We start from the raw sequence: 14,564 nt of genomic DNA, 5'->3' as shown, positions 1-14,564 counted from the left end.
TAAAAACTAACTATACGTTCATCTAATAATCCCATCTCACAGGATGGTTAGTCATACCTGTACAGTAAATAGTCAGAATAAGCACACTTATGGTTGTCATAAATGTGTAAAGAGTAACTTCGAGCACACTAAGTGCAAAGTTCCCGTAATATAATCTTATCACTATACACTGCAGATATTACACAAAACGAGCTAAACTATAAAATTATTTCTATTAGAAAACTGGAAGCCGCCCACCGCAGCGGCCCACAAGTCCCCGTGTGAGGGAACAAGTGAACAGCAACCCTCCTCCACTCTATTTAACTAATTAATGCACATGCTGGAGGCAAATATTGCGGGAACTTTACAAGATGTTAATATTGTGAGAGTGGAGTGTGAGAGGAGGGAGGCTGTGAGAGGTGGGTGTGTGAAGGAAGAAGTTAGCAGCGGAGTGTGTTATGGAGGTGACGGTACAAGAGGACGACCCGGCCACTACCACTTATCCACCCAACAAGGGCTCTGAGGCCGCCCAGGAAGACCCAGTCTCCCTCAGACATGAGCTACTCCTTCATGAAATAGAGGCTATCGATGAGTACTGGGGCCCCACCTTCAGGTAAGGTTGAGAGGGGGGCGTGACAGCCAGGGAGCCTGATATCAACAGGTGACATGTCAGGTGTACTTCCTTCTCAAGGATATTGTAAACAGATCAGGGATAGCCAGCCTTGTATACCTCTACACACGGCAGTTTCAACACCTGCTTCATAGTGTAGGTAATTGCATTATAGAATAGCTAGGTGGGCAGCTCCTGTTTATTCCTAACCCAAACTTGCCTTAACCTAACCTAATAAAACGTGCCGAATAAAGTGTAACTAGTAATAACTAAGAAGATAAGTTGGATATGGGACCACATGTGTTTAGGACCACATATGTGCCAAGGCACTAAGTGAATACAGTATCAACTTAGCGTAAGTGAAGTAAAAATTCCAGTTCAGGAGTGTACTTTTGAATAACAGGTATTTTGTCAAGGTCTTTGGGAGTGAGAAAAGTGAGAGCGTGCCAGAAGGGTAACATATTTATAGAATGTTAGAGAATGAAATATAATAAAGAATAGAATGAGGAAAAAAGGTATACTCATTATTACTAAGGAAGAAGTTAGCTAACAAATTGATAGCCCAAAGCTAAGCAAATCCTTAAGTCCTCAACATGTATTTTTTAGGGCTATAAAAGACCGTAAGAGAAAGCTTAGCCAACTTTTGTCGAGCATATTCATTATATCACTAGAGTTGGGGAACATTTTCAAAATAAATACAGTACATCGTACCCAAGATGGTTCGGCACTGGATTTTAAAATGACAATACTGTACATCTTAATATAAATTATACAGCTTTTACAATTGGAAAACGAGCTTTTGTCAAATCGCCTGTGTTTTTTTCCTTCCTTTGTTTATTATTTGAATTTGTTTTAACCGTTACATCCTGAAGAATGCATACTCCTCCCTAACTATGTGAAGCCAGAATTAAATTGGTCACAAATCAGTTACAACTCTCAAAACTTGGGGACTGAATTTTTTTGGACTGATTTTTTCACAGATTTCAAACTCTATTTTCCTTGTTCTTTAGGTTGTTTTGATGATTAGGGACCAGATTAGGGCCTTTTTACTTATATAAAGTATACCCTAAATATATTCCCTAAATTATTATAATTATCCCTATATATTTTTTTTTTTTTGGGGGGGGAGGTTATTTTTTCTTGACTTCATTTCTACACACATTGACCTACAACTTTCACATACTTGAGTATGAATGCCAAACAATGTTTATTACAACATACAAGTAAATTCATGAATTGGAACTGCCTTATTTATTGTCGATAACTTGAACTTCAATTATATCTATAACTAGAATTTCAACGTGCATTCTGGTAAGTTGGTATCCAAAAATCTAGTTTCTGATCAATTCTCACCATTTTTACATATAGTGTGCACAGCTGTCTGTTCTACAATCCTTATAGAATTGATTTTTCATAAACTCTAAACGTTTGGGGTTATACATTTTTGTTGTCTAACTGTGCATATTTCAAATACCATATTGACAATTTTTTTTACAGTAAACTATACTGAAAACCTATATTCTAAATATATTAAAATGAAGATCATATGCTATTCTGAGAGCATAATAACACCAAATGAACAGTTGGTGGTATTTTTATATTTTTGCAGCCGATTTCAAAATCTGAAGTTTTCAATATTAAATTTTATAATTATTTTTTATTTTCTTTTTTCCAAGTTACAGTGGTAGCCTTTAGACAAAATTGGAGCATTTGCCTAGTAGATTATGCACAAAACATTTGAAAGTTTCAGAAAATGTTAAAAACTGAGTTCACTGTCACACATCATATGACATTTTGTGCAGTTTAAGGGTTAATGGGCGAGGTAAAGGTAGCATAGTGTGTCACTGTACATTGGTGATGTTTTCAATTGATCTGAAAATGGAAGTCCATATAAATGACCCTTGGGTGGGTGTGGCACTGATCTCCAAAATTATTAATTGTTACCCATAATGCACCTTTATAGGTGTGTGTTACTGTGGTTTTTGTACAGCTTAAGAATCAATATCCTCCAGAAAATGAAAATCAATTTATAATAAAATGTAACCCCTATACCTTTGAAAATAAATGAACGAGATTTTCATGTTCATGGTAAACAAAATACTGTAGATTATTTATTGTATTTTGTACTGTACTAGGTCATGTAGTTCAGTGGTCTATGTTCTCGACTTGGGGAGCTTGAGCTCGATCCCTGGTTGGTACAGAAACGGTTGGGAACAGTTCCTTTTACCTGATTTGTGTGTTCATTTAGCAGTAAATAGGTACCCAGGTGTTGGGCAAATGTTATGGGTTGCATCCCAGGAAGGTCAGTAGTTTGACCTAGGGAGACCTTGATAAAAACCAACATACAGGCTTCTTGTCCCAGATATTGGGAATTATTTTTAAATTATTATATTTTAACATTTTATTTTGGTATATTTAAAGTTCTTGAAATTTTTGTGATTTCATCCAAGCCAGCAGTGCAGGTACAGCAGGTGCTAGTTTTCTGGAAGGCCTTCTCTCATTGGCTTCCCAAGCTACCTAGGTTCGAAGTCTAATAAATCCTACCAGGCTCTCTTTATTTTGTTAAGTCATAAGCACCTATTGGAGACCAGATACAGGATCTGGTCCACTCATTAAATGCAAAGCGAGTGTGGGGATACTAGATAAACCAAGCCAAGATGAAAACAACCAGAAAGGTAGTATGTCCTAAACAAGCAACTGCATTATAATTTGCTTCATGTGCATGTTTTTTCTAGTCTAGCTTGTGTCTGACCTAAGTCTTGTTTGTCTTGACTTTCTGTGGCGAGAGTTGCCTGACCTGCAACCTGTTTTTGATACCTCACCTGCAACTTGTCCTTTAGTGCCTGACCTGCTGTAACAAGTAGAACAGAGAACAGTAATACGATCACTACTGAACGCTTAAACAACTGAATACTGGATGGGAACAGAGGGGCACATGTCCCTATAAAAATAAACACTATGAAGACCAAAGTTTGACTTAAGGTGTGAAGTTGATGAGCAGGGGCAAAATGAGGTGTGGACAAAACTGCTCGTGTAACAGTGACCTTGTGTCACCTTGAATGGGGGAGGAAAAGGAAATCAAGCCAGTCAAGAAGGTGTGAGTGTGTGTGTGTGTGTATAATAATATTAAATAAATAAATAAATAAATAAATAAAGATAGGGAGAGGGAATGAAGAAGGAAGAGCATAGTGAGTGTGTTATCTGTGGTCTCCTGAGTGACCTGGTTAGAGGTGATTACTCGTGCCAACTCACTGTAAGTGCACTTACCCCTTGTTCAGAGATGTTCCCAATTGCCTAAAAGTTTATATTTAGGATCCATGTACATTTTTCTACTTCGATTGCTGATAATTAAATTAGAACCCAAAGTTCAAGTATTAATCTTCACTCTTTCATTCTGTGGCAATTTCTGTCAATAATGATTAATAGATATTAATAAAATCTCTTTGATAAACTAAATTTTAATAAAAGTAAATACTGTACTGTACATTCATTCCCCTCCACAGTAAGCAAGAACAGAACCGGGTGTTACAGTATTGCTCTTTAGTGCCAGACCTGTGACCTGTCCTTTAGTGCCAGACCTGTGACCTGTCCTTTAGTGCCAGACCTGTGACCTGTCCTTTAGTGCCAGACCTGTGACCTGTCCTTTAGTGCCAGACCTGTGACCTGTCCTTTAGTGCCAGACCTGTGACCTGTCCTTTAGTGCCAGACCTGTGACCTGTCCTTTAGTGCCAGACCTGTGACCTGTCCTTTAGTGCCAGACCTGTGACCTGTCCTTTAGTGCCAGACCTGTGACCTGTCCTTTAGTGCCAGACCTGTGACCTGTCCTTTAGTGCCAGACCTGTGACCTGTCCTTTAGTGCCAGACCTGTGACCTGTCCTTTAGTGCCAGACCTGTGACCTGTCCTTTAGTGCCAGACCTGTGACCTGTCCTTTAGTGCCAGACCTGTGACCTGTCCTTTAGTGCCAGACCTGTGACCTGTCCTTTAGTGCCAGACCTGTGACCTGTCCTTTAGTGCCAGACCTGTGACCTGTCGTTTAGTGCCAGACCTGTGACCTGTCCTTTAGTGCTAGACCTGTGACCTGTCCTTTAGTGCCAGACCTGTGACCTGTCCTTTAGTGCCAGACCTGCGGCCTGCCCTTCAGTGCCTGTGTATAACCAAAATGTAAAAGGCCATCTTGACAGTGACTACCTATTGAATAAAAGCTATACAGTAATGTGGTTAAATGGCACAAATGTATATGACCTGGAATGTACTGAGCTTGACCTGCACCTTAATCATTAAACTGTATTTACAAACCAAAATTTTGCAAAACTAGCTATCTTCTTTAGTGCATGTATAGGTAAAAAATATGAAATATACTATACAGTATAGCAAATGTATAATTTAACACTGACATATACATTACCCCTACACTGTAGTAGACTAATTTCTACATTTTTAATATTTCCATAGCACATTGATATAGATGAATTTTTTGGCAACTTATAATTGTATGGTGGTTCTGCGTACTGATTTAAAATGTGAACTGAAATTTCACTACAAATTAGGTTGGAGTAACATTGTCACAGAATTTGGTTACTATTCATCTAGGATTCTGGACCTAGCATGGGATTTTTTTTTGTATGGGTGTATCTACACTGGGATGCTTGCGGTTTGTAACTCATTCTTTTGAATGAATTTACTTGCAAAAGCTTGTGCATGCCATGCTATAGGCACAATGACCGATGCATCTACCATCTTGTAGATGTGCTTTCTGACCTTGAAATCTCAACATGGTCAGAATGAATTTTCCCATAGTATTGGGAAAGTCTCAACTCTCATCAGTTAACTAGTTCAACATTCTTTGGCAGGCATTTATAACGAGATACATGTTTAACCTGACCTCGCCTTCACTTTCACTTCAAGATAAGCAGCAACTGCATCGCTTCTGGAAGACTTGGGACCACTGCCCCATGACTGCAACCAGGATAGTATCCTCCAGCACTGAAGAATCAACTAGATAGATTATGTTCATCTTGATTTTGAAGAGACAAATTGTTCATCTCAAGACTTCACTAGTTTTTCCATCTCATTTTAGTGGGTTTATTGGCATTTGGATGGCTTTTTCCTGATGATGATGATTCCTCCTCCCCAACAGACATTGGTATATCAACTCTGACACAAGTTTCTCCCCAGGACACCAGCTACTTCCCCCTGATCAGTATTTCTTGACACCAGTTTTTCTCCCATCTAGCAGGTTGGTCCCCAGTACAACTTCGTAACCACCAGCATTTCTCTATCGGGCACCAGTTTCTCTTTGGGCACCAGATTCTCTCTGGGCACCAGATTCTCTCTGGGCACCAGTTTCTCTTAGGGCATCAGTTCACATTCCCTTCACTCTTTATTCCTAGCAATGATTAATTTAAAGTTTCAATGTGGGCCTTATGGCCTCTTGGTGCTCTCTCTAATGTGTGTGTGTGTGTTCCAAAGTTGTTTTTAATCAGTCAAGCAACTTTGAAACATGTACAGACTAGACACACCTTGGAGCACACACATTAAAGTCCCCACAGACCCTGGGGACATGGCCCCATATTGAGAACCATTGCTTTAAATGGCACTACAGTTGCTTATCTTCCTTGAATTAATTTCTCTACTATTTTCTTCTCTTCTGGTGCATTCATTTTTTATTGATTCCTACCTATGATACTCATTTCTTTCCCTCTGATGTTTATTATCTCCTGGTTCTGCTATATTACTTCCTGGCACTGCTATATTACTTCCTAGCACTGCTATATTATCTCCTGGCACTGCTATATTACTTCCTGGCACTGCTATATTATCTCCTAGCACTGCTATATTACATCCCAACCTACAAAATTTATAGGACTTATAGTTTCAGTGGACGGAATGTACAAAATATGGATTACGTTAATCCTAAAAAGTTAGTTTTGGAATACTAAAGAGCAAACCAAACTGTGGAACAGAATAAACCTAAACAACCTGCAAAGATCTAAATAAGCAATGCTGAGCCTGACTTGCAATCTTAGGCCCAATTTAGTACAGTACATCATGTACTATACTAGGCCTAGGTAAAGTTAAATGTGATTGGTCCCATCTCTTGGGCCTTCTACAAAATGAATACTGTAAAATGGTACAAAATGTGACTCTTTGGGTGCAACAGTTCATATTTTGTACTGTACTTCCACCCTTAGTAACTATAGGTACTTTTTGTACAACAGGTTGCAATATTATCTCCTGGTCAGTACAGTCAGTTCACAGTTGAAAGGTCCCCTGTTTAATTTTCAATAGAGACTTTTCCTTATACCTGATGTCTCTGTTCAACTAGCAGTATATAGGAACCCAGGAGTTAGGCAACTGTTGTGGATTGCATTCTGGGAAAGGTCAGTAGATGGCCTGGGGGGAGGGGGGGTGCTTTCATAAGTATGCTGGCTTCTTGCCCCAATGAGATCATCTTTAGCACTTTAATTATCTAATCTTGGCACTCCTTAATTATCTCACTCTGGCACTTGTTTATTATACTGCATTGTTTAATTATCTTGGCACTGATTATCTCATCCTGACACTGTTTTTTACTTCATCTTGACATTATCTCATTTTGGCACTGCTTAATTATGCCATCTTGGCACTGCTTATCTAATTTTTACACTGCTTATCTCATCATTACATAGCTTGATTATTGGCACTGCTTGATTACCCCATCATGGCACTGCTTGACTGTCTAAACCTGACACTGCTTATTATATATTGCAATATTATAATATATAATATTATATAATATATAATTATATATTAGCATTACATGATTATCCCCTCTTGGCACTGATTATTATATCTTGGCATTACATGATTATCTCATCCTAGCACTGTCTCATATTGGCACTTTTTTTATTGTTTCCTCTTCACACTTTTTTAACATTGGCGCTGTTTGATTTGTTACAGTTAATCAAGGTGTACCAAGGTCAAATTGGTACACCTTGATTATCTTGCATTGGCACTGCTTTTTCCCATTGGCCCTGCTAGGTTCTCTCTCATTGACACTACTGTACTTGGTTATCATATGGCACTGCTTGAGTCTCTCGTCGTGGCACTGGAAAATTCCTCCCTTGGCCCCTCTGTTTGTGATCCCTCCCCACCCCCCATCCCTGCTTGAGGGGAGTGAGCGTTAAGGAATGCTTGTGAAGTGCATGAAGATGCCCGCACTCCAGTCTGCTGTGTAGGCCTAGCCACGCTCCATTCTGCTGTGTAGGCCTAGCCACGCTCCAGTCTGCTGTGTAGGCCTAGCCACGCTCCAGTCTGCTGTGTAGGCCTAGCCACGCTCCATTCTGCTGTGTAGGCCTAGCCACGCTCCATTCTGCTGTGTAGGCCTAGCCACGCTCCAGTCTGCTGTGTAGGCCTATCAACATGTCAATCATCTTGGTTAATGCAGCTTCACTTGGCAGTAATAGCGCGTCGACATTATTTTCTTATCAAACATACTAATAAACATATTCATGGACACCATAATAGTTTAGTGGGAATACTTGCTTAGTATATAAGTTTGTTGAGGTAGACCACATCGCGCACACTGTTGTAATTTTAAGTACAGCATTAAAAAAAATCGCACGCGCAAAGATTAAGATGAATGTAATAACCTAGTTTGACATATACGCCTGTAGTCAAACGAGGCCTATGTAGCAAATTGGTAGCCTACTGTTAAATGTGGTACAGTAGGTCCTCACCTTGAAGGTGTGAGGACATGGTTGAGATAAGTGTTGTAGGGCGGCTGTGTGAGGCTGCAGGAGTGACATACTGTGGTTAGTGGAGGATATATCGACCCCAGCCGCGTCTCCACCGCCCCGTGACACCACACTTATCACACACACACAGCCAACCTTCTCCTCCACTTGGCACTTTAAAGTGATGCGGTGTCAGTGTTATAACGGGTGTTGAGGTGGGCGTGTTAGGGGCGTGTGAGGGATCAGAGGGTGCACATGCCGCCACTCTCCATGGTGTCGTCTGCAGCTTCCCGCCCTCATGCAGACCACACTCACTATTTGAAAATACTTCATAGTTTTTCCCTCAATACGTGCTAATTGCTATGCCATTCATGGTAGGAGGAGCTCTTATGAACACTGCAGACTTCCGCCGCAGACCTTAAGACCACGACAGCCTAGCGTCTGTGAGGACATCTAATAAAATCTTTGATATTGGGACGTAGTGTGGGTGGGTGAGGTGATGAGGGTGAGGTGGTAGTGCGAGGAAGGTGGTCGCTGATAGCGTGAGGGAGGAGGACCTAGCATGATGGAGGAGGACCCCCACACGGTCACCCACCTGCTTAACGAGCTGGAGGGACCAGACACCAGCCGCGTCGCGCTCGTCATCAGGTGCTAACTCCCCACCAGTATACTCTCCTTCCACTTGCCACTCCCACTAGCCTAGTCGAGAAAGTCGGACACCATTACTATACAATTCTAGCGTTTGAGGTTAATTTTTGGATATGATTGGGAGATTTGGAGTGGACAAGTTTGTACAGGTCAACCCCAAAGGGTTCAAACCTGACCAGCTGATGAACCTTAATGTGGCAAGGGGGGGGGGGTTACTCTAGACATTACTAGACTAGTATATTGAAAACTATTTAAAATTCAAAATGCTAGCTTGTATGGAGTCCAGTAATGTTTCTAGAGCACTTCATGGTAAATGACCACCACAAAGCATGCTGTACTTTTGAGGTCTTTTAGAGAAAAAACTTAAAACACTTCATATAGGGTGTTGTAGGCTAACATGCAGGGCAGAGAGAGGGGCCAAGTCAACCTCCCTGTGCTCTCATATTTATTACTGTAATTTATGCAACTCATTCAGTCAAAGCAAGACTTAATTTTGATGGAGAAATGAAGGATTGAAGAATTTTTTTATAGTAATAATATTTATTATAAAATATATGTTGTATAATGTTAGCCTGTCTTGTTATTTTGGTTTTGTTTACATGGCCACTAAGTAAACATAGGAGTTTGATGCAAGGAAGTGGGTAATGTAATGTACTTCGTACAATGTGTAGTTATCACCCCATATGTAATAAACATTAATATGGAAATGCCATATACTGTATTTTACTTATATATGTGCAAAAAGGTACAATAGGTTGTGAGAATACACTTGGTAATTAAGTACTAAATTCTAGCAAAGCCATTAATACGCAGTTCAGTTTGAGTAAGTTTTAAAAGCTCGTGCAGGATTTCAGTGAATTTTAAATTACAGTTTGGAAGTCAATCTCGAAAAACAAAAATAGATGTACTAGTGACAGGTATATACAGTAATGACAGAATTTGGATTCAAATAATTATTACCCATGTACAAATATATAAAACAATGTATGTTCAATGTTGGAGGCCTGATGCTTACAGTTAGCCTCCTGCAACTTTGTATGGTGAATTGTGATTATATGGTGTCATAAGGGGGGGGAGGGGATTGAGGTTTACCCCCTATGCCTCTCTTAAGTAGGATTAACACCTATTGCAGTTACTAGCGATGCCTATAAATTCTGAAATGGGGCTTTGGTTTTCCAAAGACTTTCACAATTTTCTGTCATTCACTACACACAATGTAATCTCAATATCATTACAACATTGTGTTTGTAACAATAGTAAGAATAACAGGGATGGGAGGTTATAGAGGGAGGAGGGAGAAGAGACCTAGTTATTGTGAGGTACCCCATCTATTATTATTAATATAAAGTAGTGGTGATCAGAAATTTATTATTAATGTAATTGTATTTTTAGATTGTAAAGTACTAGGTGAGTTAGTAGCACAAGGTGGGATTACAGTGGTAATGAAATTAGGTACAGTACTTCATCTAATCCTTACAGTACTATAATAATACAGTACTTCATTATTAATTTTTTAATAAAGTGCAGTACAGTTAAACAGTTTTTACTACAATAATTAGAAAGGGAGTTCCATATATTGGGGTCTCTATTTGCATGGCAGGTTTGCATAGAGTCTGGCTATGGTAATATCAGAGAGATATTTATTTCTGAGGTTCATGGGTTCTATTACATCCATCTGGGAAGACTTTCAAAATGGGATTAAAATTGAGGAATATGGCATTGTAAGTAAATTGCACAAGAGAATGTATGGATTAATTCAAAATCATTTTTTGGGAGACTGGAAGTTTGTTTAGGGATTTAAGCAAGAAGCTGTCTTGTCTGAAGGCAGAATTTGTTATAGTTCTGATAGCTGATTTTTTGCTAGGTGATGATGAGCTTGAAGTAGTTTGCAGTGGTTGAATTCCATGCATAAACGTAGTTTTCTGATTTGTTGTGCAAATGCCATACTGTACAATAAAGGCAAAATCAATTGATGAATGAATGAATGAAAACAATATATGTATTGTACTGTACATAGTGAAAGCCTGACACTGCAGCAATAGGTTGAAGTACAGTATACAGTAGTATATATTTTCAGAGTGACCACAAAAACATGACAATTCTAACATTCTTGGTACCTGTACACTCAAAATTGAAAGTGTCATGTAATTTGAGACCCCTAACACATAGAAGTCAGAAAATGAAAACAGTGATCCTCAAACTGAATAAAAAAATAAAAGGTTGTTGACAGAGTGAGAGGCCTAACTGTAATAATACTAGTAGTTGTACATGCACCTCACCACACACAGGGGGGGCCTCGTAGCCTGGTGGATAGCGCGCAGGACTCGTAATTCTGTGGCGCGGGTTCGATTCCCGCACGAGGCAGAAACAAATAGGCAAAGTTTCTTTCACCCTAAGTGCCCCTGTTACCTAGCAGTAAATAGGTACCTGGGAGTTAGTCAGCTGTCACGGGCTGCTTCCTGGGGGGGGGGTGTGTGTGTGTGTGGTGTGGGGAAAAAAAAAAAAAAAAAAGTTAAACAGTTGATTGACAATTGAGAGGCGGGCCGAAAGAGCAAAGCTCAACCCCCGCAAAAACACAACTAGTAAACACACACAATCCCAGGGCCAGGATTCATCAAGCATTTACACAACCAAGCATTTAGTTTTATGCATATACAGCAGTATAGTGTAAGTTGATTATATAGCTACCAAGGTAGTGTAGTAATTCCTAGCTGAATGTTTTAGCCACTATTATTAGACACAAAAGTTAATTATATTAGTATGGAGAAAAATGCCTGTGGTGATTCAATCCCTGTAATTCTCTATATCCAACCTAACCACAGTACATATTGGATTCCCATAGTTGAAACAGGAAACTGCCTGTTATTTATTGGTGGTGGGGTTTAACCCTTACTCTGCTCCAATTGCTATCTAAAAAAATTTCCATTTTATTTATTTACTTTTTTAATTATGCACACTTCGATGCCAACAAAATAGAACATGAAACAAGGAATATAAATTGGATAAGATTAGATTCAGGAAAACCTGGGCAAATATTGGTTTGTAAATAGTTGTAAATTTATGGAACAAATTACTGGATAACATAATGGACATAGGATCACTGGATTGTTTAAAATGGGGTGAAATGGATGCTGTACTGTATATGAATGAGTTTTGGTTGATATAGATAGCTGTCTTAAATAGGCCAAAAGGTCTTCTGCAATTTCATTTATTCTAATGTTATTGTGTGTACAATTTTTAAGATGCAGTGGACTCAATTTGAAAAAGAGGGAGTGAATGAGGGGATGTATGAAACAATTGACAACTGATAGGAAGCACTCTCTACCTTGTCCTGTGAAGCAATGGGACATTGCTGTACAGTAGATGATTTACCAGCAGTATGCTGATGCAGATCTTTTTCCTTTGAGCAAATGCCACCTCACCCGATGTACGTGGTACACAGGAATAAAGATGGTGTATAATTCTCAAAATATGAACCACTGTTTTCCTCAGGAATTTTGTTTCAGCACTGGCACTTCTTGCAGCTCTGATACCTCACCGCAAGGGTTTGTGGCTCCTCCCTTACTGTGAACATCCTGTTGAGATAGTGTACTGTATTTGATACACAGGGTAACCACACATTTATTGTTATTAATGAAAGCTCTATATCTACTTTTTGAATTATGAATGAAGTACTGTACTGTACTTCTGTTGTTTTTGAGCCTTGTATATATATTTTTTTTTATGTTCAGTACATGCTGTACTTTTATTTTGATTTACTTACTTTACTTTTTCTTTTCTATCATAAATGTTATTATCTTGATTTAATTTGGAATGACTTGATTTAATTTGGCTTGTAAATAACATGCCAATTTTGCCATTTGGCTTTATTTATTTAGTTTGGAATCTTTAGGTGTAAGTCTTAATTTGAAATACCATGGCATGTTTCCTTTAAATTTAGATTTTTCTTAACCATTTGAAAATAAGAATATTGGGCTGCATATATACTTTATATACATACAAGTTTCATGTGAAATGTTCAATATTATTTAGTTGAGTATAAAAGGTGATGGTACATCATTAAGAAACTGAAGCCTCTGTAAGTCAGTAGAGGATGTTGGTATCATAGTTATACATCCTGAGGGAGCAGGTTTGCTCAATGTGTGCGAGAGAGAGAGAGAGAGAGAGAGAGAGAGAGAGAGAGAGAGAGAGAGAGAGAATCTAGCAACAACCACCATCATACCATTTATAATTAATTCTCTGAATAAGACGGTTGTGGTGTTTTGAATGAACAGTAATTAAATTGAACATGCACTGCACAGTATAACATACAAAGTTTCCAGTAAGGCAAAATCTAGTGGTTGAAAGGTGAATAGCAACTCCCATTGATAAGGAGATTGAAAATGATGTTCCCAGGTGTTGTAGACCCAACTGCATATTACTTCACATGGTAAGGGTTTATTTTTCCATCATTCAGCTTTTAATTGAATTTAAAGATTGGGATTACAGTACTGTAGTTTTAAAAACTATGTCTCTTCAATCATGGATTATGCTAAGGCACAGTGAATGATGTTATTCTTAAAACAATTCTATTGAGCCACATCTGTGCAGCAACAAACTTTACTACATAATTTCAACTGATGCGATCTAGTGATGAACTTTCTGAATAGAATTTGCTAGCTACTAAGTTGTCAAAGTATAATTGAAAATTCAAACTGACACCAAATCTGTTTTCTTTCATGAAGGTTTAAAGCATTTTTAAAGGATTGAAAGTGCTTGTATAGTTTTTGTTATGGTATATACTGTAGTACAGTATATTGTAGATATGAAGTGCTCTTGTTATAAAAGTTTCTCATTATATAGGGTAACAGTGCTATTGTAACCCATTCCTGTGATTTGGCAACTGTATAGCCACATTGACTTCGTTCTTTTTCCTAATAATTAACATTCTTTACCTGGCAAAGCAGCACACTTAACAGAAGTATGGCCAAAACCCCCATTGAACTGATTCTAGTCATTATTTTTGTCTGAGTGTTTCATATGAAATATGTTCCTGAACTTTAATTTGGGTCCATATCTGCCTATAACACAGTAATCCCGATTCAGCAGGTGACCTGACTTGAGACACTGGATCACCGGATTTACTTCTGAACCCGAATTAAAATTCAGGTTATTGAGACCTTTGTTGAACAAAACCAGAATAAATTCAAATGTGTTAATTTTGTTAACTTTGTCAGTAAAACAATTAGCTAACTCAAATGGGGTTGACCCTATATAGTTCAGATTACCAATCGTTCGCAGTGGAGAGTTGATATGGTGATACTGTTACATTATCTGGAGGAATTCATTATATGTCTGTTAAGATTTAAGAAATTACTCTGTATTGGAGTAAAGATATGAAGTGCTCTTTTTGTGAGAACCTGCTCAGTATACTGAGTACAGAAGAGAAGCACTACTATTGTGTGAGCTGCTCAGTATACTGGAGTACAGAGGAGAAGCACTACCATTGTGAGAGCTGCTTGGTATACTGAGTATAGGAGAGAAGCACTACCATTGTGAGAGCTGCTCAGTATACTGAGTATAAGAGAGAAGCACTACCATTGTGTGAGCTGCATAGTATACTGAGTACAGA

The 14,564-nt window shown here is 38.6% G+C and overlaps 1 protein-coding gene and 1 long non-coding RNA gene across 5 annotated transcripts in view; one reads left to right on the top strand and one right to left on the bottom strand.

Annotated features, from left to right (window-relative positions):
- The first annotated feature begins 225 nt into the window (after positions 1-225).
- LOC138369782 (exocyst complex component 6B-like) overlaps positions 226-14,564 on the top strand; it is a 36,754-nt gene continuing 22,415 nt past the window's right edge. For 2 of the 4 annotated variants that reach the window (XR_011229948.1, XM_069333388.1), the window contains exon 1: positions 226-592. Coding sequence is in view for 3 of the 4 variants with exons in the window: in XM_069333388.1 (XP_069189489.1) it covers positions 438-592 (155 nt within the window). In the remaining variant the exon portion in view is untranslated. Of the gene's footprint in view, positions 593-8,583; positions 8,954-13,120; positions 13,383-14,564 lie in introns of those variants that run through there. The other 2 variants (XM_069333389.1, XM_069333390.1) reach the window with 2 other exon arrangements.
- Positions 4,508-12,515, bottom strand: LOC123764983 (uncharacterized). Its single transcript, XR_006773662.2, has 3 exons — positions 12,279-12,515; positions 8,901-9,004; positions 4,508-7,983 (listed from the first exon to the last, which is right to left on the bottom strand). It is a non-coding gene; the product is annotated as an uncharacterized lncRNA (long non-coding RNA).

This window comes from Procambarus clarkii, chromosome 29 (assembly GCF_040958095.1).
Source record: "Procambarus clarkii isolate CNS0578487 chromosome 29, FALCON_Pclarkii_2.0, whole genome shotgun sequence".
In the NCBI taxonomy this organism is placed as follows: Eukaryota; Metazoa; Arthropoda; class Malacostraca; order Decapoda; family Cambaridae; genus Procambarus; species Procambarus clarkii.
Note: the sequence above shows the minus strand (reverse complement) of the source record. Positions and strands in the feature narration are given on the sequence as shown.